Source organism: Anastrepha obliqua, chromosome 2 (assembly GCF_027943255.1).
Source record: "Anastrepha obliqua isolate idAnaObli1 chromosome 2, idAnaObli1_1.0, whole genome shotgun sequence".
Lineage (NCBI taxonomy): Eukaryota > Metazoa > Arthropoda > Insecta > Diptera > Tephritidae > Anastrepha > Anastrepha obliqua.
Genome location: NC_072893.1, coordinates 101,288,784 through 101,315,181, shown reverse-complemented (window position 1 = coordinate 101,315,181; position 26,398 = coordinate 101,288,784). Strand labels below are relative to the sequence as shown.

At 35.0% G+C, this 26,398-nt stretch overlaps 3 protein-coding genes across 5 annotated transcripts; 1 reads left to right on the top strand and 2 right to left on the bottom strand.

The window, feature by feature from the left end:
• Nucleotides 1–182: 182 nt before the first annotated feature.
• LOC129237800 (A-kinase anchor protein 1, mitochondrial) lies at nucleotides 183–21,152 on the top strand. Of its 3 annotated transcripts, none has more exons than XM_054872740.1 (5): nucleotides 183–373; nucleotides 16,721–17,930; nucleotides 18,013–18,403; nucleotides 18,474–18,604; nucleotides 19,647–21,152. In XM_054872740.1, the coding sequence occupies exons 2-5, from the start codon at nucleotides 16,740–16,742 to the stop codon at nucleotides 19,710–19,712; spliced, it is 1,779 nt and encodes a 592-aa protein (XP_054728715.1). In that variant the 5' UTR covers nucleotides 183–373; nucleotides 16,721–16,739; the 3' UTR covers nucleotides 19,713–21,152. The 3 variants fall into 3 exon arrangements, with proteins under 3 accessions (XP_054728715.1, XP_054728714.1, XP_054728713.1); XM_054872739.1 differs by lacking the exon at nucleotides 183–373 and adding an exon at nucleotides 751–871; XM_054872738.1 differs by lacking the exon at nucleotides 183–373 and adding an exon at nucleotides 9,852–10,053.
• On the bottom strand, nucleotides 1,268–2,951 carry LOC129237801 (histone H4 transcription factor). Its single transcript, XM_054872741.1, has 3 exons — nucleotides 2,144–2,951; nucleotides 1,765–2,081; nucleotides 1,268–1,689 (listed from the first exon to the last, which is right to left on the bottom strand). Exons 1-3 carry the CDS (start codon nucleotides 2,778–2,780, stop codon nucleotides 1,300–1,302), a joined length of 1,344 nt encoding a protein of 447 aa, XP_054728716.1. The 5' UTR covers nucleotides 2,781–2,951; the 3' UTR covers nucleotides 1,268–1,299.
• LOC129237802 (60S ribosomal protein L36) lies at nucleotides 5,936–6,632 on the bottom strand. The gene is made up of 3 exons (XM_054872742.1): nucleotides 6,568–6,632; nucleotides 6,279–6,406; nucleotides 5,936–6,222 (listed from the first exon to the last, which is right to left on the bottom strand). Exons 2-3 carry the CDS (start codon nucleotides 6,399–6,401, stop codon nucleotides 5,998–6,000), a joined length of 348 nt encoding a protein of 115 aa, XP_054728717.1. The 5' UTR covers nucleotides 6,402–6,406; nucleotides 6,568–6,632; the 3' UTR covers nucleotides 5,936–5,997.
• Nucleotides 21,153–26,398: the final 5,246 nt, after the last annotated feature.

Below are 26,398 nucleotides of genomic sequence, written 5' to 3'. Positions count from 1 at the left end.
ATGATAGCCCCAGTTACCTTATCTACGAATTAGCAGTCCAGTATAAAATTTTATCTTATTAAAACAAAAGCCGCAATCCTCTATAGTATATTTAATCGAATAGGGAAGCACTGCAGTTATTTTTAAATCCAAAAGGCTTTGAGTATAATGTCATAAGTTTTATTGATAAATTGCGTTCACAATTTTGAAGAACTCTTAAATCAAGAAATCAGACGCAGCATCTATGGCAATCATGCAGCGGACACGAATTTTTTGCGTGATTCAAATTACTGGTTCGTAAAAAATGGCTGCGGTGTTCCTGCTATAACTGCACATAACAAAAAGAGCACAAATTGTTAACAATTAGCCAGTATGATCTAAGGAGTGGGAAACGGTAAGCGTATCCTTGAAAATCAACGTCACAAAAATTAATTTCTGAGTAATTGATTTCCAAGTTATTTGGTCAGATGAAAAAAAGGAAATCTCGATGGTCCTAATGATTCTCTTCATTACTGACATGACCCGCGAAAAAAACTTCGGTATTTCTCTGAAAGAAATGTTAGTGGCGGATTTGCAATGTCTGGGAAGCTTGTTTCTGACCATAGAATGATCCCCCTGGTTTTTATTAATATGTGAATGAACTCAGAGAAGCTTCTTCAAAAAAATTTTATCAAAATTCTGCATTTCTAAACGTCATGCTGACGTTTGTAGAGGATAACGCCACACTTCATGCTTCGGAGTTGTTCAATAGGGATAGCTTCCAAGAGCATAATATCCGTGCACTTGAGTGGTCAGGAAGATCAACAGATCTAAACCCCATGGGCATGATATTGAGTAAAGTTCACGAGGATTACAGACAGTTCTATAACGCGCAGTTGAGTTACTGATGAGGGTAAATTATTAAAATTACATATATATAACTAAATTTATAAAACGAATATTCGTCGTTTATTGTCGTGATGCTAACATTTATTAATGCTAAACAAAGAAAGGTGACTTTGATGCTTTTATATAGAATATGGTGTAAAGGGGCTAATGATTGCGCGAACAAAATTTTAACATTTTTGAGCAATCATTTCCCCCCCAAGTTATTGAAATTGTAAATCATTTCCTAACGCACTGTAATGGATGTAATCTTCAGCAACACCGCATTGTTCTTACTGCTGCAAGAAACTGAAGCCATTTTTTTTAGATATCCATAAATGATTAGATACGAGTTACGTTTAAAGTTAATGACGTCAATTTTTTTTTATAATATCTTAAGCTGCAGTATGATGGCGTAGTTAAATTAAAAATTATATAATTTTAATTTATTCTTAATCAACTCTCATTCCACAGTGGTAAAGATATAATAACTTCGCCAACCAGTCGTGCTTCGTTTGCATCATTCGCAACAATTATACGCTGGTCCTGCTCATTAGTCATGGAAACTATTTCATAGCAACTGCTATCTTGAGTTACATCGGATGCTTCTAACGGGTGTGGTGATAAAATCTGCTTAGTCACTTCGAGACTTTCAATACGCAACGTTTCTAATAGGTAAAATCCATTTTCATCGACGCGGTAAGTAAATCGTTTATGCCCAGAAGGAAGTTGGAAGTCATGTTTCTTAATTAAATGTTCTGATAGATATTTACTATGTTTAAACAATTTGTCGCAGCAATGACACATGTAGATAAATGGACTGTTTCCATGAACTTCCAAACAATGCTAAAATAAAAAAAAAGTTTTTATATATGTTCAAATTTATAGAAGTTTACATAGATTTAGAAACTTTAGTCGTACCCGTCTTAACAAATTATATGTTCGCACGGCATAGTTGCAGCCAGCTTGTTGACAACGATGAACTTGATTGCTATGAATGTGTTTCATATGTTTTTCGAGATCGCATTTGCGTACGCAACGGTGTTCACATTCAGTACATTTAAACGGCTTGTCCTTCAAATGACGATAACGTATATGCGTTGCTAATAAACTTGAAGACGGACACGACATATTGCAAAGGCTGCATTTATAGCAATTTACGTGCTTTAAGAAGTGGGAACGTAATAACTTCGCTGTCGCGAAATACTTAAAGCACTGTTCGCATTGAAATTTGTGTGCTTTAAATATAAATAATATAAAAAATATTTAGTAATACACAAAAGTTAATATTACAACTTACTGTTATTCTCCGGTTGCCTTCGCAGATGATCGAAGAGTGTGGTTTTAGTCCGAAAAACTTCGCCACAATGATGGCATGCAACAAATTTTTTATTCGAATGGGTAAGGATGTGCTCAATTAGTCTGTACCTATTGTCCAAACGCTTTCGACATATGCTCCATTTACATTGTACCTTTGGTCTGGTATCATTCGGCGACTTTTGAATTTCATATTCAAATGAAGCATGCTGTATAATGTGATCCTGAAATTCTACTATAGATATAAATGTGCGTTGACAATCTGTCCATTCACAAATGAAATCATTTTTCAATTCGGGTATCTTATCAGTTTTTCTTGGACGCGCACTACATTTGGGTATACTGGGATTCTGTTCACATTCGTATTTTCCTCTTATCAAGAGAGCAGCATAGTAACCATGGTAATATGTATGTCGCTTGAGTTCTGTAAAATCATTGGTTCTGAAATTACACTCATTCCATGAACAATCAAACGTTTCCGTGCCATCCTGTATGATTTCCTTCAAATGTTCTTCTATATGTCCATTCAATTCCCAATCATTACTGAAAAGTGCGTCACATTCTTTGAAGCGACATGGTACAGGAGGAATATTTTGTTTACTCTTTCTCTTTGAGGCCATTTCATATTTTTGCAAAGTAACAACTTAACAATCAAAAATTGTTGATCACTATCATAGCTAGCTAGGTTAAAAAGTAAAATGGAATATTTTATTTTCTACCCATGAATTATAACTTTTTATTATGTTGCCAAATGCTCAAACTCGTTGCTCGAATTGGTAGCGGTCAAGGCGAATTCATAGGTGACATCGATAAAAAAACAAAGCGAATTTAATACAGAAGGTGACGCTTTTTCAAAACAGTAAACTGCACTTTCAGACTTTATATTAATTTGTGATTTCACAATTTAACACACGGCACTTCGTTTTCATTAGTTTGATCAGCTTTAATTTCACAGATCACAATATTATCAAGCCATTCAATGAAATATTGCAAACATGCAACTTTTCATACGTTTTGTACGTTTATTTTGCACTGCGAAGGGAGTTGACGTCCGAGTAAAGTAACTGGTTTTTAATGACACCACCCTCAATACACAATTCGCCTTGGCTAACGCTAGGCTTGCCAAAATCGCGAAAAATAAAGTAACTGTTATTTAATGCCGCCACTTAAGATACTCAGTTCATTTTTCATTTAGTTTCATTTGGTTTAGTTTCATTTCTGGATTTTAGACAGATTAAGGAGATTGTTTATTTGAAATGGCTGGGATTCGCAATAATGTATATTGGCCAATTTTTGGCAAACTATAATGTCTTTATTAATGAAACTTGGTAGAGATGTTAGGGAGATGTTAAGGGACAATCTTTATAATTCCAAATTATTCAGGAAATAATAATTTCATAATTATTTGCCTTCAAAGTGCCCTCGGGAACTTCAATATAGTTTGGCACATTACACTATATATATTTTAACACTTCACTAAATATACACTCACACGCGTGTTTTTACTTATTTTTATCCTTATATTCGAATTATTTGTCCATACAATCACTTTTCAATTTTAAACGCGAATAAGAAGAAGATTGGAATAACACAGTATGGTGTTGCCGGATGCCTGCAAATGACAACAAAAATATGAACAAAAACTAAGTATTTGAGTTTAGTGTTAATGATGGGGATGGGGGTTATTGTGCCTCCTTACTACACACACGCGTATGGTATTAATATGGAAAGGAGTTCTACGCAAAAATACTGTGGATTGCGTAGCCGGAGTTGGACTGATGAGGGTTATTTTTTTGAAGCGTGGCCGAGGGCCGCCCACGCGAAATGGAGTCATACGCAAAAATACTGTGGATTGCGTAGCCGGAGTTGGACTGATGAGGGTTATTTTTTTCAAAGAAAACGAGTTTTTTAATAAAGACAACTACGACCACCCTATTTGTTTTGCAGACATGGTAATCGAATTTTTGTGGAGAAAATCTGTTTATAAAAGGCATGAAGACTCGTTTGTAAAACTGATCGAAGCAATTGCTGCTGAAGTGACAGTCCTTGGCCGGATATAAATACGGATCGTTCTGGTTACGTATAACCGACTGTCGTGGGAACGACTAATTTATACGATATAATAGGACGATGATAGGAAATCAAAGGGAGTGTTTCGAGTGTAATGTGTCTTGAAAAAGTCAAATCGATGATGGTGCCTCTTAGTGCTGTTGACTTATTAACGTCTGATGTTCAATCGAAATTGAACATATCTTTCATGAATTTGATAAATGTTTCGTACTTTTTCACGTTTGTGTAAATGTAACTTTACCAATTCCATTGCGATTCCATTTACCTCCTTCTCTATATCCATACAAAATGTCTATCAAACAAATAAAGTTAAAAATTTCTTTTGAAAAATGCAACCAATCCATCAGTATTTTCTTATGACGTTATCACGTTAAACTACGTCAGTAAACCGACTTTAAAACCTCTTTTTTCCCCCAAAAAGTTTCATTTATTTGGTCCACACATTTTTTGAGCTGTTATAAAAAATGTAATTATTTGTTTCAATAAATATGGACTTTGTTTAATTTGATACTAATAAATAGAAGTTCAGATACTAAATTAAATTAATTCCTCTTTCAATCATTATTCTACAAAATATGTAATTTTAGTACAAAAGGGCAATAGTTGTATATGATTTGACCACCATTGTTGTTGTTGTTGTAGCAGCATAAACATTCCCCATACTTACATACGGTGAATGCTGCTGGAGTGACAGTCCTTGGCCGGATATAAATCCGGGTCGTTTCGGTAACGTAGAACCGACTGTCGTGGAAACGTGACCACCATTGTAAATACCGTTGCCTTAATTTGAAAAGCGCTTATCTCATCAATGTAGTTTTATAAAGAGAAAAAATATATAAAGCGACAATTCCATTGGGACGGCTTTAATAAAATGTGCACCAGTTATATACAATGTTGTTGTAGTAGTTCATGAAAATCCTGTCAAGCTGAGTGAAGTCATCGGCCCTCATCTAATCTTAGGGCCACGAAACAGGCTGTTTCTACGGGAGCCCACAGGGAAGTGAGTATACGTAGGCATGTGAAGAAGTGGTTAGTATTGCTGGGTCCCTTCACATGCCAGATATGCATATCTGGGGCAATTCTGGATAAATGTATGCGCTTAACCTGTTAGAACATCCAAAACGTAATTGCACCGCAGTGACTAAAAAAAACAATATTTTTTTAAGCCTCTTTAGTGCATTTTTAAGTGTTTTTGATAACTTTTGAACGGTTAAATATCACACTTACTGAATCCTTTCAACCGTAACTAATGTAAACCTTATAATTACGAAGCTTTATAGTATAAATATTGGTACAGCACACGACTATCCGTACTTTATCAATTATAAGAAGCAACTTAAAAAGCGTGCAAATTTTCTGTTAATGTGACACGAAAAAAAACGCCATTACAGTTTCAAGGCATACACGAAAATTTCTATCCTAACACCCTATGCACCACACATTTCTAGTTTGATTTAAACTGCTTCACATGAACAAATTTGTCACATCATCCCAGTTGGTTCGTATTTACTAAAACCTACTTTGCATTCATAATCAAAATCTAATGTTGAAAAATTTTGCACCGGCTTCGTGAGTAGTTGCTTTTAATTTTTATAGCGTCCACTTTGCTCCTTCAAGTTTTTCTAATCAGCTGCGTCACTAAAAACACTATCACTGAAATTGTCAACCAACCGGATTCACCAACCATCACAATTGTTTACTACAATTATTATTTAAATTCTAAGTTCTCGTTTTATTTCTAACTTGTACAAAGAATTATATGCTCATCTACTTAGCATGGGTTTGAGCCTTTCTCATTTGAGTCAGGATGTTAGACAGTTCCTCACGCTTCCTCTTGGCACGAATGTGTGTACCTAAACGACGTTTCAAAAATTTCAAAGCACGTTTATCTTTTGAAACTTTCAACAATTCCATCGTTCTCTTCTCGTAAGGAGCATGACCCACAACTTCACGTACTAAATCGCGCATGAATTTGGTGTGTCGGGTTTGAATCTGCAAATATAAAAGTTATTGTATTTATAAAAATATAAATATGTTTTTATGCGTACGTTCTTCAAACGTGATCCACGAAGGCCTTTAACCTTCTTGTCTCCAATATATTTTACATTCTTCACTTTTGTGGTCTTATGTCCCTTATTGAGACCAACGCAAAGTTCATATCGCACTGCCATGATCGCTGGAAAATAAACAAAACGTTAAATTTTACTCTCTAAACTATTTAAGCGAATAATGTAGGAATATTGAAATGAAACGTTGTACAAATATTGTTTTTAAATGAGATTTAAGGATGCTTAGAATATTTGAAGATTTTATTAAGAAAATTTTGCAGTGGCCTACCTTAAGAGCTGTCAAAAGGCGGAAAGACCATTGACAAGCATTTATCGAACTTCACCATTTTATCTACGGCATTGCCAACACAAGCTATTACTAAAATGTTTCTGAAGGGCTGTATTTTAAAAATTTCGTAAACTCTTCCCTTCCCCATAGTCAATCATATCTAGTTTATGTATAATTATATATTTTTTTTATATAACAGACAACAGTAACATTAATAATTTTAAAGATTCAAAGGATGCTATTCTAGGTGATAACAATAAAAAACACCGGCCTGCAAAAACTAATTTGGCTTAGCGTATTTATCTTTTTGGATTATCATTATATTAACAGCTTACAACTTTTTTGGAGGGGACATACAGTTTTACGCCGCCTCCTAACGGCAGATGGTTTCACGGCAGAAATGCGCTACGAGGCTTCCCGTTGTCGGCTAGTGGAGTGACGGCTCTTAAGCTACCTCGACATGCTCATACATTTGCTGTCCAGCAGCTTATATGTCCATAAAAAATCGTTAATCACCTCTCTATAACGCAATCCATTCACCGTAACTGTTGCTTCAGCTTCATTTTCGAAAAAGTAGGGTCCAATGACTCCGCCGGACCATAAACCGCACCAAACAGTCACACGCTGAGGGTAGAGAGGCTTTTCAACAATAACACCGAGGTGGAAATGGGCCTCATAACTCAAGATGATTTTTCGATGGAATTCCGGATCATTTTCATGTATTTCAACGACTCTATCAGCAAAGACACGACTTTGTTGATGATCGGCTGACTTGAGCTCTAATGTTAACTGGACTTTATAAGCCTTAAGACCCAAGTCTTTATGCAAAATGCGGTGTAAAGACGTTTGTGGAATGCCTAATTCCAAAGATCGACGAGGAATGGACAAACCTGGGATTCCTTCAAACCTTTCGGCTACAACAGCAATATTTTCGGCTGTTCTTTAGCTACGTGTACGGGTTTTATTCTCCGCGTCACTAACTTTTCCCAACAGTTCGAATTTTTTCACCAATGTCTGTATTGCGGTCCGACAAGGTGCTTCACGATGACCCAAAAATGTTCGAGTTTTACGAACCGTCTCTACCACCATTTTCACCATTTTTATAGTGAATTTTAATAATTTCAAAGCGTTGTTTAAGCGTGTATCGTTCCATTTTTATTAATGGCGTAGTTTCTACTTGTGAAATATCAGAAAGTAATAGCTTCAGAAGTGACATCTACCGAAATAGCGGGATATTCAAAATAACACCTGTTATTGGAAAACCCTTTACCTTTCCGGAAATCGTAGGTCTCTCTCCTGTAGCTGTATGAAGTTTGTAGCCAAAGCAACTTTGCTTGCAGTACTCCAGCGATTTCTTGTTACTGTTGTTTCGAACTAGAGCTGTCTCAAAGCAACTTTATTAAAACTTTATTTTTCGCGATTTTGCCAAGGCTGTCAGGCTCCTACTAATACAAAACGAACGAACAAAACAAACAAGAGGAAAAAACTTTCATGTTTGTGAAACAGTGAATAGCTTGAGAATGTAGTGATTTGTGACATTTAAAGTAATCAAACTAATGAAAACGAAGTGCCGCATGTTAAATTGTTAAAGCTCAAATAAATATAAAAACTTCAAATGCAGATGCCGTGGCAAGAATGTGTGTGTGTATAATTTCTATTGCTTTCGCCTACTCTTCTTCTTCACACACAGGTTTTGATTATTTATTCAAGGAGCCTGAGGACGCAGCGAATTCGGAAGGCGCAATTTTGTATTCGACCATCCTTGCTGCTTACATGCATGGCTTGGTTAACTATCGTATCTTCTAGATTTGGCAACTTGTATCTTTTGGCGAATTCATGTTTTGACGTGATAACGTCTTATAATTCGATTTAACAGGCTGCACGCACGAAAAAATGTGTCGTTACCTTGCTCATTAGTGTTACCTTACTCATTGCCGTTACCTTGCTCATTAGTGTTACCTTGCTCATTGCCGTTACCTTGTTCATTTGTCGTTACCTTGCTCATTGCCGTTACCTTGAATGAACTGCAAGCGAAAGCGCGGAGCGAACGACAAAGCAAACGAACGGCAACGTTCGACATCTTGCTCTCTCCTACTTAAGTGAGCGTATATGTGTATGTATATGCGCATATGTACATATATAAATTCACGTATTTGTATTTGCATATGCCTTCTTATTGATTATTATTAATTTGATTTACTTGAAGAATTTAAAATAAAACCAAGTTTGTTAATAATACTTGTTGTTTTAATGTTATTATTATTTTTTGACGTGATAACGTCTTATAATTCTATGTAGCCGGCTGCACGCACCAAAAAATGCGTCGTTATCTTGCTCATGCGTCGTTACCTTGCTTGAACAGCATGTTATGTTATGTTATGTTATGTTATGTTATGTTATGTTATGTTATGTTATGTTATGTTTTGTTTTGTTTTGTTTTGTTATGTTATGTTATGTTATGTTGTGTTATGTTATGTTATGTTATGTTATGTTATGTTATGTTAATGTTAACTCATTCTCTATATCCATACAAAATATCTATCAAACAAATAAAATTAAAATTTTCTTTTGAAAAATGCAACCATTCAATCAGTATTTTCTTATGACGTTATCACGTTAAACTATCGTCAGTAAACCGACCTTACAGACTCTTTTTTTTATTTTGGTATCTCATTCGTTCGGTATTGTTGCTAGTCGGTTCGTTACAAGATGATTAGAGTGTAAGAGATTGCACCTTCCGAATTCGCTGAACATGAATAAACAAACAAAAGGAAGTGGAATTACTTGTGTGTGAAGAAGAGTAGGCGAAAGCAATGGAAACAACCAAGCACAAGAAATTATACAAACACACACATACGTTCTTGCCACGGCGTCTTGCGCATAAAAACGCAAACAAACTGTATTTCGGGGCTTTGTATTAATTTCTGCTTTCACAATTTAACACACGGCACTTGGTGTTCATTAGTTTTTTTATTTTAAATTTCACAAATCACAATATTACCAAGCTACTCACTGAATTTTTACAAGAATGTAATTGCTTCTCCTTTTGTTTGTTTGTTTTGTATTTGGCAAGGGAGCTGATGTCAAAATCGCGAAAATTTAAGTAACTGTTTTGTTAAGGCGCCAACTAAGGTATTCAATTCGCCTTGGGTTCGCTACAATACGTTTTATTGACGATTAAAAACGCAGGCAAAATCATCTATGCAAAGCGAATGCTCTTGCAACCGTGTGTTTAAACTTCGAAACTGTGGAAATATAGTGCGAAAAACCAATTCGAAACGTATATTGGAAAATTCGTACGCCGGCCATATTGTTATTGTGTGCATGAAAGAAAATACTCTAGACACGTGTTTAAAATCGCGATTTTTTCGTGAAGATTACAGAAGAACTAACAAAATTTAGAAAGCAACCCTAAAGTGTATTATTAAGAGCGTCATATTAGCTTCGAGGAGCTGAATATAATCGTTTTTTATTGTATTTATTAAGGTAAGCGTGTAGGATGCAGAAAAACATAACCTAGTACACTAGTGTGGATCTCTAACACTCTAAGTACGTCTAAATGGATTTCGTAAACATATTTCAATTGGTTTTCGACAATGAATCACATCAAAATTAAAGGTTTATGGATCGGTTTATTCTTAAGTATTGTGCAACATAATCAATATTAGGTGATTCGGGAATAAACGCACCAACTACAAATGTAGAAGTAATTGTGCTTGGGCTTGACGGGGTGGAGTTGAGGTAATGTGTATATTGCTCTATGTGTTCGTCAATAGAAAAATAGTACAATGGTATGTTAAACTAGTAAATAAATGATTAATTTCATAATTTAGTAGAATTTGTAGAATATAAGTTGTTAGTTCTGCGATGTTCTTTTGTTTTTGTTGTTTTTTAGATATGGCTCTCATAAATATGTAGATGTGTATATTTTAGAACATTTATTGGTAAAATTAGGTAAATGTAAGTTTTAAATGAGTTACGTATATTTTTACAGCATCTCAATCTTCGTAGGTCTAACAATAAGCAGCATAAGTACATAATAAACCAAGTAAAATATTTAGAAAGTCCTGAGTTTTTTTTTTATTGTATTTTGTGGTAGATATGCTAGTGGAAGTTTGAGGCATTATTTTAAAATTTAGAAAAATTTTTTTCCGAAAAGATTTTTGGATGCAGCACTAACCACGCGTACACTTTTATGCCATAATTTGGTAGAGATACAAATAGTTTTAAGCTTACGTACCTATTTACTTTTCGTTACCTAACCGCGGTAAACGAAAACGTCTTATTTGTAAATCAATGTGTTGCCGTTGTTGCGCATATTAAATGTTAAACCTTAACATAAAACATTTTTCATAAATTTTTGAGGTATGCTCCTCAAGTGACAGTCCTGGAATAAACCCGGAATAAATTATTGATATAACACAATAAATGAAACTTTTTAAAAATTTAACTTTAACTTAACGTGTGCTAGTGTCCATCTGCGGTTTTATAAAACCCGTTTCAGAATTTGTTTCGTATTAGTGTATCGAATCGCGCTACTAATACAGTTTTTAGTAGATTATCTACCATTTAAATTTTTTACCATCATTTTAGATATTGACAGAAAGTTGTTGTAGCAGCCAGAAAGTATTCGGTGATGCCTTAGTGTAGTAAACCATAAGTTAGACGTTTCCTCGACAGTGATCTAAGTTACGGGAACAACTCGATTTACAGTGCCGGCCAATATAATAGCACCAGTTGCAATATTCTGATTCGAAAGATGTAAAAATTTCACCTATTTACTATATTATTTTTTGGAGTGTAAAAAACAGTTACATTTTTTATGCTATCTCAGAGTGTGTGAATTTGTTGTAAAATTTCGTAACTTTTAATCAGTTATAAAAGATCTTTTGTCAACACTTAAGATTTTGTGCAGAAGGTAATATATATTTTTTTTAAATACTTTCTCTAAAATCGTGTAATAATATTATAAAAATTGTATAGTTATGGGTCGCGGAAAGCATTGTTCTACTGAAAAACGTGGACTAATAAAAAAATTTGTGTCCGAGGGTAAATCGTATTCGTAAATAAGGGAATTGCTGGGCTGTTCCAATAAAATGATAATAAATGCCCTAAGATATGAGCAAAAAGTTGAGTCCCGTGGTACGAAGCGAGTTTTGTCACCCTTAATAGTAAAACGGTTAGTACGGACGACTAAAGCAAATCCCTTTATGACAGCTACAGAGCTCAAAAAACATTGGATGTGCCTGCAAGCGTGGAAGCTATTCGTCGCAGACTTCAGACAACAGCCTCAATGCCTGTAGTCCTCGAAAAGTGCCGCTCCTTTCCTCTAAGCATGTTGCTAAACGGATATCTTATCTAAAGCATATTTAAATTTTCCAAAGGAAAAGTGGAGAAATGTGCTATGGACTGACGAATCCAAAATTGTTCTTTTTGGTGCAAAGGGTTCCAGATGTTTTGTCCGTAGGCGAACTAACAGCGAATACAAGCCACAATTCCCAGCAAAAACTATCAAACGTGGAGGTTATAGTATTATGGTATGGGGTTGCTTCTCGTTTCAAGGTGTGGGTCCTATATATTGGATCAAAACCGTTATGGTTTCATCGGTTTATGTAAAAATCCTTGATGAAATTATGCTGCCAGATTTGAACCCTATCGAAAATCTGTGGACGGACATAAAGAAGGGTGTATCTACAATAAAACCAACAAGTGTTGAAGGGCTCTGGGAGGCTGTGCAGAAATTTTGGAGTTCCATCAAAGTTAAAAGATGCCAGCATTTAGTGGATTCCATGGGAAGGCGTTGTGCCGCGGTAATAGCAAACAAAGGGCACGCGACAGAGTATTGAAACCATACAATTAATTTATATAAAAAAATCTGAGTGAAATTTTTTTTTATTTTTACAAAGACCACTAACTTTTGTTAAAAATAAACTGAAGTGCTATAATATTATTTTGACTGTGTAGTTTTTAAGTTTTTTGTTTAAATTATTTAGCGTATTATAAACTGTTGAAAAAAACCAAGTAATTTTCTTATGATAATAAACCATTGACATCAAAGAATTTATTATTTTGTTTTGATTCGGCCCGACAGTTAAACAGATGTAAACGGAGTCAGTATAAATTTGTGCGTGGTGCTATTATATTGACCGCAGCTGTTATCTGACCTGGCATTATTACCTCGGCAGTATTTCAAAAATAATATTTTATGGCAACTAAAACAGCATCTATTAGTTTTTAAAAATAATTTGTGGAGTCATTGTTTGCACTCCAAAGATATAGAGCTTTATATAAGGCTTGTACAAAAAATTTGAAAATTCAGCGAAAATACTGTAGTTAGTTTAGTAAAACTTGAATGAGATTTTCCATGCAATATTACACAATAATTCGCGTTAATAGAGCTATTAAGGTAGATGTATATATGTAGATTTGTTGAAATACGAATCAAAAAGTTACAGGTACAGGGATGTGCCAGTTGAAGAAAACATTGCTCTGTCAAATATTATATCGGCAATGAATCAAACCACATTGGACTTGTTGGAGACATACCAATTGATTTTTGCAGAACATCTCTGAGTCATTATGCTAACATTTGGGAGGGATATTAGATATACTATAAAACATTTCATTTTCCACCTAGTCGGTCAAGAAAACAACATTAACAAGTTGTGCTAGATTTGCATGCCACAGGGCATTTCGATCTTGCTCATTGGTTCCCACCACTATGAGTTTTACGTTGCCGGAAGTACTCGGATTTAAATCCGGCCAAGGCTTGATAGTTCAGCAACATTCTCCAAAAATGTATAGCTAATGCTTATGCTGTTATAACAACAACAACATTGTTCAGTGAAGTGCCATTTCAGGTACACATATCGAGGAAAGTCCAGTTACATAAATTAAAACATATGTATTGATTTTCATAGTAAACGATAAATATTAATTTTATAGAATTCATGAGCAAATGTAATACGAAAGTAATTCATTGATAAAACGTACGTAAAATGCACGCACGAATATATGGATTTTGCAGATCTGTAGGTTGTGCAACAACTAGTCTTCCTTTGCTGAAGAGGAAAGAAAAGAGCGAGCTCATTCTCACGAGGAGAAGAGGAGAGTGTTGCCAAGAAATTGTAAACTTTTCTAATAGTATTTAGGAATTTTGGTGTTAGTTAATATCTGCTTATCGGAGTGTTGTGAGTGACTTACACGAAGAGAGTTGCACTTTATGCAATGTAAAGAAAACAATGCTATTGATATTATTAACTGATATTAAATATTTTATATTTTTTTTAAGTAGTTCCAATAAAATTATTTCATTAATTTTAATGACGCGATTATCTGCGGGATTACATTTTAATAAGTTTCGTAATAGCTCTCAGACTAAAATTTAAAGTCTATCGTAACGAAATTTTATAAGATTATATCAAAGTTTCAGGAAGAGTATCCTTGTGAGATAATAATATATATTTTAAACATGTTGATAACAGATTTTAATATGCAAAATTTATTTGATGATATTGTAAAGTGCGTGCTAACAAATTTAGTTAAATCTTCACCGAGCACAGATGGTGTTTTTCTTGTTGTTCGCTGGCATCTTATTGAATGCCGAATCTAAAAATACGTTTCTCTGAGTAGGAACTAAATTTTCCGTTGGTAAAGCACACAATTGCACAAAAATAGTGCGAACGCGGTAGAGATTGTGGGCGACTAGTAAAACATTTCCCCAATATAAAACTTGTGATTACATTAACAAAATGCACGTGATGTTCATGATTCGTTGCGAATTTTCACGCCACGCTTCTAAAAAAATGCCGCACTTAGTAAAATGTATAACATCTAATATATGCCTTAGTTGCGCCGGAAAAATGTATTATTTCTTTACAATTATTTTAGAAAGTATAAACTCCAAACGAAATGAACAATTAAACTACGAAAATATTTCGAAAAAGTCAAACATTAAAATACCACATTTAGAATATTAGTATATATTGTAAGAGTGATACAAGTTTTGAAAGCTTGTTGTCGAATTTGAAATCTAAAGAGGTAAGTCTAAATAACACCTCTTTTGGTGGTGAGAGATTTAGATGACTTAATTTAGAAGTACAAAATCGCCGTAGTTAGCTCCGGTCTAGCATTTGAAAAAATATTTAAGAGATAGAATTAGAAGAGATACATTCTAAATCTGTAAGTGGACATTTCATAAACTGTAGTCTAGGGGAAAAAATTATCATACATCTACGAATATTTTGAGCGAATTTCTAACTTGCATTTTGTTGTACTAAAGTCTATGGACTATAAAACTGCTTACTCAAAAAAATGTAAAAAAATTCGGATTAAAAATTTTGATGATGAAATCAAAGTTAAAAAATAAATAACTAGACAGTGAAAACTTATTAATATGTATTATCGTAATATTTCTTATAGAAACCTTAGAGAATGGGGTTGAATATAAACCTTGGCTGTTTTTTAGTGTTGTCGTTATTGTTGTTGTAGCAACATAAAGCAGTCTTCTAAGCATTTTAAGGATTGCGTTACAGTGAAACAGGCTGGATACATGCGTGGTCCGGTTTAAGGGGGGACCCTCATTTATCGGGTCAAAAAAATCGATTTTTTGGAAATAATTTTAATCTATTCTACAACTATTTAAGAATATACTTTCAAAATTTCAAGTCGATATCTGTATTTTTGAAGGAGTGACAAAATTTTTAACAGGACGCGACGGGTGGCCTGATCGCCTGTATCCAAAACTTTAAATGCGTTTTTCTCGAAACATCATTTTTCGATTTTGTGTACACAATTGAGAACGCTGTATTGAACCAATCAGGCTTTACAATAGCTCATTTTAAAGATAATTAAATTGTTTTCAATGTGACATTAAGTGTTTTTTTAAAAAAAAGATTTTCATATTTTTTTGTAATTTTAAAGTCAATTTTTATGCATGAAAAATCACTTTTAACATAAAACTGGGTAAAAAATATCAATTTCGACATTTTTTTTTTAAATCAAAATGTCACATCGAAGGTATTATCCTAAAGTTTTAAAAAAAATTTGGTTTTTTTATTTCAGAAAAAAATTCAGAGCGCTAGAATGTACACAGATAGAATGAGGTGCCATGGACGAGGTGTATATTTCCATACTTAAAATGTTTTTTTTCTTCTCCGAAAATTTTTGTAGACAGTCAAGACATTTATTAAAGTACTTTATGAATTACAAAACGTTTGAAGTTATTTTACCTGAGAAAAAAATTCCCAAAAATGATGCATTTTTCGACCGTCTAAATGAGGGTCCCCCCTTAATGTTGTTCGACAACAATGGAAGAGTTTGAACCGGTGTTGCTTGGAAAAAGGCTGTGCTACCCAGGAAAAAGGCTGTTTCCATGGGGTAGGATCAGAAGAAAAGTGGTGTTAGGTGAGTGAATTAAAGAGGGATGTCTTTTTGGGCATTTGGCCGAGTTCTTCCTCCTATTTGTGGCGAGCGTCTGGCGATGTTCCTCCACAAATGGAGGGACCTACTGTTTCAATTCAACTCCGAACGGCAGATGTTTTTTTATGAGAACGTTATTCATGGCAGAAATTGCCTGCTGATTTGCGACTATTACAAAAAACTGTCTATCATTAGTTGTTTCACGCACGGAGATTCGAACCTGGGCACTTCCAAATAATACTCACGCACCAACCCTTTCGGCTACGGCGGTCGCTTTTATACATATACGTTATTGCCGAAAAAATGCTGAATCTACCGTCTCCGGTCTCAACAATAAAATTAAGAAAAAGGCTAAGGCAGCAAAATAATAATTCGAAGCTGAAGCGTCAGATCAGTGAGCATTTCTGAGAATTTTCTTCCTTATAAAGCCAATGATTGCAAAACAACTTTGTGTAGACAAACTTATGAGACTTATGGCTCTAATATAGAAACATTTTAGAATCAATTTTGACAAAGACTGGGAGAATATCACATCTATACTTCCTCTTTTAACTCCCTTATACATACATACACATTTGCGCCTCAGAGTTCCAAACTTTGTACATAATTCACAAAAAATTAACAAATTACAAAAAGAAAAAGAAAAAATCATGCAATACATTATTCCTTTGGATTATGTCTTTTGTTATTAATATTAAAAGGAAAAAATTTAAAATGTACTTCTTTTTTACAGTTTCCAATATTCAACGAAAATGGTATCTCGTCCACTTCTCTATATGTCGTTGCCGGGAGTAGTATTTATTCTCGGAGTATTTTGGTATCGGCGTCGTAATAAAAACCGTGAAATCGGAGATACATCGGCGGGACAACCAGACACATTGAATAAACCACTTTCAGACGAATTACCAACACATAAAATAGATATAAATTGCTCGCGAAGCAAGTCAAATCCATTACCAAGTGATTCAGTCAACATAAATAATAAAAATCCAGACGAGGAGGAGAGCCCAACAGTTAGACTTTTTGGTAAATCAGCTCCCATAAAAATTGTTCAAAATTCCAGGGGATCTCCAGTTAAACAGCAGCAGGTTAATTCTGAGGTTCTAAAAAGCAAAATACAAGACGCTGAAAATAAGGTGCTTCGTTCAATTGACGAAGATTTTGAAAATTTGTCATCGCCAATTGATTTGCCAGATTCGTTTAATAAAAGAATCGCATTTTATTCCCGGAACGTCAACTGCAAAAACGATGCTCCTGTTGTAATTAGGGCTACTCGCACACCAAAAATATCACCGGAAAACTCTTTTCTTGAAAGTAAATATACCAAAGAGAGCGAAGAAAATAACAATTTAAAACCAATAGAAAGTGTTATAAAGGAAAGTAAAGAAGGGAAGCAACAAGAACAACCAAACCAATCATCATCGATCATACAGCAGGAAAGTGAACAACAACCAATCCTTCAGCAAAACTGTATGGAAGGGGCGACAGTCAACGCTACAAGTCAAGATATAGGTGCCACTGACAATGACAAGCGTGACGTAGATGCTGCTAGTCCATCATTGAGTTTATGTAGCGTTCAATCAGGCGATTCGGGAAAAGGCTCAAGCCTGCCACGTTCTGAAGCAAATCGTGCCAAAACTACATACGAGTTCTTCTTCCCAAATAGTTTTGTTGGTCATTTATATGGCAGGAAGCATTCATTCATAAACCATATTAAAGTTAAAACCTCAGCAAATGTAGTTATAAGCAAAACAAATTACGCCGGAAAATTCGTATGCATATGTACCATTGAGGGCTCTGAGAGCGAAATCAAATCAGCTTTGGCAATGATAAGACAGCGCCTGCCCGCAAAACGCTACCCTAATTTTACAATGCAAAGAATACACTTTGCCCCTCCTCAAACTGTAGTTCCTTTATCTACCGAAAGTTTACTTAATCTACAGGCAAGTAAACGTATTTTTTCCTATTCACATATTCTTTTCAAAAGTACTAAAAGCAAATAGTAACTCTAAATTTTTAATACAGCTTAACCTTATCGAAGGCATTAATAATGATGTACTTGTAACTGCTGTCGTAAATGGCGCACATATGTTCGTACAACATCCTTTACATCCCTCACATCCTTCTCTAGCTGTTCTTCAGAAATGTTTGTATGATAGCTACACCGGTAGTGAAGCACCTTTGCTTCCAGGTATCGAAATTAATGCTGTTTGCGTACTGCCAGTAAATGGGATTTGGTATAGAGTTCAAATCGTCGAGCAAGACTGTGAGGATGAGCAACGTTGTGTGGTTAAATTTTTAGACTTTGGAGGCTATATGAATGTACATTTCAATGAATTGCGGCAAATTAGATCAGATTTTATGACTGTGCCATTCCAAGCTACAGAATGTATTTTGTCTAATGTGGAACCAATAGGTATGAAATTAAGAAATAAGTAAATTGATATCGAATATTGTATATTATTGATAACATTTCGTTTATCTAGATTCCATTCGGTCAGAAGCAGCAGACATTTTGTGTCAACTAACCAAAGGAATTGTTTTACAAGCACAAGTAGCGGGATACAATAGTCATAACATACCAGAAATTTATTTGTTTGTTTGCTTAAGTCCAAATGTAAGTATTGTATATTTTGCCTTTTTCATCATTATACATACTATTATATGGAAGTATATTATGGTAAGATAGTTTACTCTTGTATATGAAGTGTATATTGGAAAACATTACTTTGCATAAAATTATAAGACCGATGAATACCATTCGGAATTCGCAGAGAGAATCTCGGTTCGAATCTCGGTGAAACACCAAAAATTAAGAAAAACATTTTTCTAATAGCGGTCGCCCCTCGGCAGGCAATGGCAAACCTCCGAGTGTATTTCTGCCATGAAAAAGCTCCTCATAAAAATATTTGCGGTTCGGAGTCGGCTTGAAACTGTAGGTCCCTCCATTTGTGGAACAACATCAAGACGCACACCACAAATAGGAGGAGGAGCTCGGCCAAACACCCAAAAAGTGTGTACGCGCCATTTATATATAATATATATAATACCATGATAGACAGACGAACGCGAAAAAGAGTTCGTTATTCGCAAAATCTTAAAGGTGAAGATTGCATGCTGTTTTTCATTACGAAATTACGAAATTAAAATTGAAAAATTGAAAATTGTCAGGAGGTGTCCACAAATGTGTAAGAAAATGGTCAAAATGCGGTCCTTTGCGCAAACAAAATATGCCTGCAAAATTATTGTGGTATATTATACAATATTTATACAGGTTTATATATGTAGATATAATTTTGTTCCCACGATGGTAGCGTACCAGTCTCATGGTGTATAACGCTTTTATTCTATTCGCTTCTAAAAGTGTGCAGTAACAACATTTACAAAATACGATTGTCGGCAGTTGGCGTTATGAAGACGATGGGCAAATTGCTTAGCAGTTATTAGCGGGCTTTCGAAATAAAATCTCAAAGTTATCATTTGGAACAGATGATAATCAGGGGACCAATTTATGTATAGAATTATTATATTATTATTACTCTCGAATCTCGAAAATAAAAGTCAATGCGGCCTATTATCTGAAAATATAAAGTTCATAATTTTCGTCATATAAATTTTAGAACCATATTTAACTAATATATTTCTAAACTCCTTTTCAGAATGTCATCTTCATAAATAAAGAGCTTGTAGCTAGAAATCTAGCTAAGTGGGTTGAGCGAGACTGATTGAAAGGAGTGTAAAGTTTATTAAAACTACTAGTACAGAAGCTGCAACTATCATCTAATTCATTTTTAAATATTTAAAAGAACAAAAACATCGCTCTTTAACAATTTAGAAATAGTAAATGTATTTCATTAGTTAAGTTATGATAGGGTATACAAGAAATCAACAGTAAGAGTTGTGAAAATTTAAGGGTCATTGTAGCATTCTGCTATACAATATGCTATACGCATTAGTCATTTGTGTCAAGAGAATGACCCTGTTGTAAATATAGAGCAAATTAAAATATTCGCCTAAGGTGCGATGAGAGTAATATAAATAGTACTATAGCAAGCAATAGAAGGCTCGTATTATTTCTGCCGGACAAAAGTTTAACATAAACACTTGTACATATAATATTCATATTCAAATATTATTTATGTAGTATATTTTTACGCCTCTTATCGATGCATAAATACCATATGTTAAAATCATATATCTACGTATATTTTTTTACCAAACTTAGAAGGAGGTGAATAAAATAAATTTTTTTTATAAATTATGGAAAGGCATTTTGATGCAAATTTCTTAGGGAAATTTTATAAATGTTACATAATTTCTTAAATTTGTAGTAGTAAGATTAACTCGATTCTACTATTTAAAAAGCAAAATTTCATTAACTTTAACTTTTGATTTGTATTGATCAGCTGTCCGTTGGCATTTCATACTAACTGCCTTTTACTACTTCACTTATTTTTGAGCATATTATATTCTATTCGGGATGAAAATGCGTCAAAATGCCTTCTATTTTATAACCCAAATTTATACTTGAATACAAAATATTACAAATTAAAATAGTTAGGTTTCCATAAGTAACACTATAAGCTTTTTAAGTACAGATAAGTATGCTAAATGTTTATAAGTCATCGTTCTCTTATTCTTTATAATGTAATATTTATTTTGCACTTATGTAATGACCAACAGGTATGTTTTTACCAGATTGAAAACCTATTAGCTTAGTGTTAATCATTGTATGATTTCATTCACTTTTGTTAGTTTTAATTATAAATAATAGATTTGTATTTATTCTTAAAGTGATTTATTGAAACGTTATAATACTGAAAATTACAATTGGATGAAAATTTAATAAAAAACAATGGAGAACCATGCTGAAGATAATACATATAACAATATAATGATTTGATCGTCGCTCGACTGCACTTAAGCCAATTACACCAGTAGCTTTGCAGCGGAAGAAGCTTACGGTTACTGCACCATACATATAATTCAACTTTACCTCTATTTTATGTATTGAAATATAAATTAGAAGAAGTTGGGCAGTGCAGCTCAAGTGTATATCTACTGTATAAGAACATGTTATAAAGAAATAAGAAAAGTGCATCAAGTAGTCGCGACAAAAACTAAGTTGACAAGTAAATAAAGAAAACGTTATGAAATCGTTAAAATTCGAGTTTCTATTGAATTAATGTTAGAAACGCTCCCTAATTTCCCAATTAAGGCAATATGAGTCAGGTTTGCCACGATACCCTGTGAAGTAATATAGAAGAACAGAAGTCCTGAAAATGAAGGAAAGACTAGAAGAACCTAAATAAGACAAATTTTTAAAGTCAGTCTCGAACACAACTCGATTGTATTGACTGTAAGAGTACAATATTTGTATTATAAAAAACAATATTTCCCCAATTTTTCACAAACAAAATCAAAACTTGTTCAGCTGTGAATGCTAATTGAGAGTGTGTGAGAAAATCGTTAACTCTATTCAAAACTTAATTAAGGTGCATGTATGAACAGAGTATTACTAAGCCCTACCTGGGTGTTATTGTCATCGAGATAATCTATGGGTTGGCCCAAGAAACGTTCTGTTGCGTTGGGGTCGGACCAAAGGGAATGGGTTGCTGACGAGTTGATTAACGGGCAAGATTAGTGTGCAAGTGGGATAGTGATTAGTGCCATAAGTTGGACTAATGTGGAATATGTCACGAAAAAGGTAGGAGCTTAACCTGAAACATTGTGCTGAGCGCGATTTTAAGTGGTTGCCTTTTGATATGTGTTACGGTGGCCCTAATGCTAGCGTTGCAGCACAAAAATATTCCAGATTTTATTTTCTTTCTTTGTAGCAACATAAACATTCCCCATACATATACGGGGAATACTGCGGAAGTGACAGTCCTTGGCCGAATATAAATCCGTGTCGTTCCGGTTACGTAGAACCGACAGTCGTGGGAACGGCTTTGTTTTTGTCGCAAGTGTCAGCTGCTGCCGACTTGAGGAGAAAATTATAAAATGTTTGGTTCAGTAACTTGAGATTCGAATTAGTTTGAACATATAGTGTAGTAGTAGATTTGATGTAGATTTGATATTAGAAATATGAAAGTCGTAGTGAAAAAAGCAGTTTTCAATGTATTTGGAGAGCGTTACCACCAATTCCGAAAGTTCTCTTACAACAGTGTCTGTGGTTTAGACCATAGATGACGTTTAGATCATGATTTACAGGGTCCGGAACTCGAAGTGTAACCAATTTCAGACCGCTCGCGCAACTGATGTCCGTGCATAGTTAGCGAAATGATAGTCCAGAGTACTGTTTAAACGCGCGCGGAAGCATTTTGCCGAGAGTAAACGCAAAAAAAGAAATTCAGTAATGGATTTCAAAAGTAATAGTGTGATTGCATTATATTTGGTTGGAAAATCACAACCAGCGATTGTGCGTGAGCTCGAGCACCTTACAGTAAATAAAGTTTTTGTTTATCGCACCATTACTCGTTACAATAATACTGGTAGAATCGCGAAACGTCTTGGAGGTGGTCATCAAAAGACTGCAACGTCACGTGAAATGGTCCAAACTATGAAGGCGCGACTTGAGCGAAATCTGAAGAACTGAAAATATCTGACCGTAGTATCCGCTGCATACTGAAAAATAATCTCAAAATCAAGCCTTGCAAGATCCAAAAGGGGCATAATCTCGCACCAAAGCAGCAACAAGTCAGACTTGAGAGAGCATATACATTCCCATGGCAGCCGGTTCTACGTTACCGGAATGACTCGGGTTTTTCTCGACCAAGGGCTGCCGCCCCAGTAAACTAGCCCTGCCAAGTGAACCACTTATCATCAACTTGAGAGAGCCGAGGAGTTGCTTCGCTTGGTCGAAAGCGGTAAATTTCCGAACATTGTGTGTTCTGACGAGAAAACTTTTCAAATTGAGCAAGGTTCGAACTCCGAAAACGATAGGGTTTATTTGACCGACAGTTCATATGAAAATTTGAGTCATCGATTGGCCACCAGAAGGAAGCAGCCGCCTCAGATAATGGTTTGGGCCGTTGTAACCGCAGATGGCCTCTCTCCAATCGTTTTCATCGAGCCTGGCGTCAAAGTAAGTGCGTAATATTATCGGGAAAGTATTCTGGAGGTTGCTTTCAAACCGTGGGTAGACTAAAATTTCGGTGGCAGACCACGGACGTTTCAACAGGACTCGGTACAGTCTTACAAAGCTCGAGTGAACCAAGAATGGCTAAAAAACCACGTTCTTCATAACATCCACACAATGTTTCTCAAATTCACCAGAGGCGAATGCGGGGGATTATTCTCTTTGGGTCATTTTGGAGAGCAGATCCGAACTAAAAGATTCTCAAAGCGCTGAAAAAAGCCACTGTCCGCTAGTGGGCCAAAATACCGGCAACTCACATTCGGGCAGCTTGCGACTCGTTTCTGGACCGTCTCAAGGCTATAGTCAAGGCAAAAGATGGGTATATCGAGCAAAAGTAAATTGACTCTCAATTTTGTATTATTTTCACACATTTTTTACTTTGAATTGAATAAAAGTTATTTTCCAAATTAAATGGTTGGCCTTTTTATTTGGTTACATTTCGAGTGTCGGACCCGGTAGACAAACCGCTGTCATAACCCCGCTTACGACAACGAATCAGCTGGTTCCTTTAACATCGCTGATTAACGCTTTGAACTTGGCCACACCTCTGCACTATGTACATATTTATCTCACTCTTTGTACAAAAACGGTGAGTCTCTGATTTTGCTTCAGCCATAAAATGAGGTAATGTGGGTCCAGGAATAAAAGAATACATTCTTTATGTGCGCGATAAAGTGAAGGTGTTTTTTTATTTCAAAAAGGCCATTATAGCGAAACGTCGTAAAATGAGGGGCCATACAAAGAGGCATGAGTATATTAATCAAGAGGAATCCACACGAGGTGACTTCGCCAAAGCAGTTCCTTGTTTTTTTTTTTGCATTTGCTGCTGTTAATCTCGAAGTGTTCTGCTTCTTTGTTGTTGTTTTATTTGTTTGCTTACATTCTTAATGCAATGTTGACATTCAAATAACCAAACTACTAAACTGCCAAATTTCAAAAACCAAGTGCATGTAAATGTTCTTTTTGCTTTAGCGAAGCCACCTTGTACGAATTCCGTTTGGCTATGTAAATACGTGAATAGTTCGACAAACACTCTTCAAACAGTAATCAGACAAAAAAAGGGTTTCCTAGTAATGTATTGTGGGTTCGCCCCAAGATCACTCTGAATCAAAATGTAAACATTTGAGAAATTTTCGTCAGCACAATACTCAAAATCCAATGCTTCTGGAAACCTGCTTAAAAAACACCATGAACTATTTAATTGTAATGATAATAATTTTTAATTCTTTCAAAAAACCTGTTACCTATATTCTTGAAGTCCACTCTTCGTATCTTCAAATTTAAATACAATTAACGAATCCTATGCATTTCAATTGCTTAAGAGGTATCGATACAAAAAAATCTTAGCATTTATCCATCGACTTAACTCAAACACGTCTTGATCTGAGTGCCAAAATGTTCAAGCTTTTAGAGCAAAATAGAATGAGAAACTTTAGCGAAAGCTTTGGAATAGTCAGTGTAAATGGTATCTACTTGAAACCCGCACTTAAATGCTGGTACACAATATTCAGAATGCTAGTTACGAAGGGCCGCCCACGCACGAAATCTTATTGGTTAGATTATACCATTGGCTTAATGTCAAAAGAAAGATTTTCTCATTAAGGCTTTTCTTTTACAATTTTCTCGAAAAGTTTCGAGCAATTTTGCTTAAATCAGAGCAAATACAACCATCAAAGTCACTTTCCGAAGAGGATTGTGGATAAGAAGTGCCATTACTTACGCACGAAGAGGAAGAACCAAAATCTAAAGATTGCATATAACCAACTATTAATGAGGACTATTTTTTTGTATGAAAGATTTGCGATGTTTTAAAATACTAACTAAAGTATTATTTTATTAAAATAAAGAAAAAATTATTGATTATTGGTCTTACTGGAAATAAAATGAAGTGTTACTAAAATAACACGAATTATGAGCAGAGCCTGACATGACTACACGTCACTCTATGAGTCAAAACTTTTAATGGCAATAGTTGAGAGTCAAGCTAGTCTTCTTTTGATATATAATACTCGTACTACAGGGTGGCTGACGAAAGCCGCTACCAAAAAAAAATTGAATAACTTTTTTTCTTTTTAAGTTATCTGTTCCATTTTTGTTTTAATTTGCAGATTGATCTTTAAAATTTATTAAAATGGATAACTGGGACACGCAAACAAGAATTTGGACAGTCCGCCGCTATCACGCACTGGAGTCCGTAGTTTTGGTACAGAGAGAGTACAGGCGGATGTTTGGCGGCGATCCCCCGAGCAGATGGACCATTATGAGACTGGTGAATAGTTTTGCTGAGCAAGGAACAGTCGCAAGAAGGCCTTATCATCGAAACCCACCAGTTCGGACGGAGGAAACGATCGCTGCTGTAGCTGCAGCTATACAAAGCAATCCAAGGGTTTCAACAAGAAGCTTATCTGCTCAACTTGGTGTCAGCCGACAGTCTTTGCAAACAATAATGCACAAAAATTTAGACTTATTTCCCTACAAAATTCAAATGGTTAACAAACTGAATGCAGCAGACTTGCCGATTCGCTTGGAATTTTGCCAGAAGATCCTGCAAATGGTGGAAGAAGACCAAAACATGTTAAACTGCCTTTTCATGTCTGATGAGGCCCATTTCGATTTAAACGGCAATGTGAACAAACAAAATTGTCGAATATGGACTACTTCTAACCCACAGATACTCCACGAGACGGGCCTTATTTTTTTGAAGAAAATGGTCACACCGTTACGGTTACTGGAGACCGTTATTTGAAAATGCTGAAAGAATTTTTCTATCCAGAACTACGCCGAAAGAGAATTCCTTTCAACTCTGTGTGGTTTCAACAAGATGGGGCAACGTCTCACATAGCCCAGACTGTTATGACAGAGTTGCGACGAGAATTTCCCAATAAACTGATTTCAAGAAACTCCGAATTTCGTTGGCCCCCCAGGTCGCCTGACCTTACTCCACCTGACTTTTTCTTGTGGGGTTTATGCAAACAAGAAGTTTATAAAACAAAGCCAACAAATTTGGATGAACTAAAACAATCCATTCGGGCAACAATTGCGGCTATTCCTGTCGCAACTCTCAAAGCAGCAATGAACAACTTTTTACTAAGATGCCGCACTTGTGTCAACGAGCATGGGGGGCATTTAAATTAAATTATTTTTAAAACTAGTTAAGCTACATTTAATAAAATTTAATGACCTTCAACTTGAAAAAAAAAAAAATAAATGAATTCCATACACTAAAAAAAAGTTATTTGAGTTTCTTAATGTAGCAAAATTCATCAGCCA

Bases quoted from the DNA above. Each gene is read 5' to 3' on its own strand.
- LOC129237801 (XM_054872741.1), bottom strand. From the start codon at position 2,780: ATGGCCTCAAAGAGAAAGAGTAAACAAAATATTCCTCCTGTACCATGT. The intron at 2,082-2,143 runs GTAAGTTGTAAT...TTATATTTAAAG, and splicing joins AAGGCAACCGGAGAATAACA to CACACAAATTTCAATGCGAA. The intron at 1,690-1,764 runs GTACGACTAAAG...TTTTTATTTTAG, and splicing joins CATATAATTTGTTAAGACGG to CATTGTTTGGAAGTTCATGG.
- LOC129237802 (XM_054872742.1), bottom strand. From the start codon at position 6,401: ATGGCAGTGCGATATGAACTTTGCGTTGGTCTCAATAAGGGACATAAG. The intron at 6,223-6,278 runs GTACGCATAAAA...TTATATTTGCAG, and splicing joins GTGGATCACGTTTGAAGAAC to ATTCAAACCCGACACACCAA.
- LOC129237800 (XM_054872740.1), top strand. From the start codon at position 16,740: ATGGTATCTCGTCCACTTCTCTATATGTCGTTGCCGGGAGTAGTATTT. The intron at 18,404-18,473 runs GTATGAAATTAA...TCGTTTATCTAG, and splicing joins GTCTAATGTGGAACCAATAG to ATTCCATTCGGTCAGAAGCA. The intron at 18,605-19,646 runs GTAAGTATTGTA...ACTCCTTTTCAG, and splicing joins TTGTTTGCTTAAGTCCAAAT to AATGTCATCTTCATAAATAA.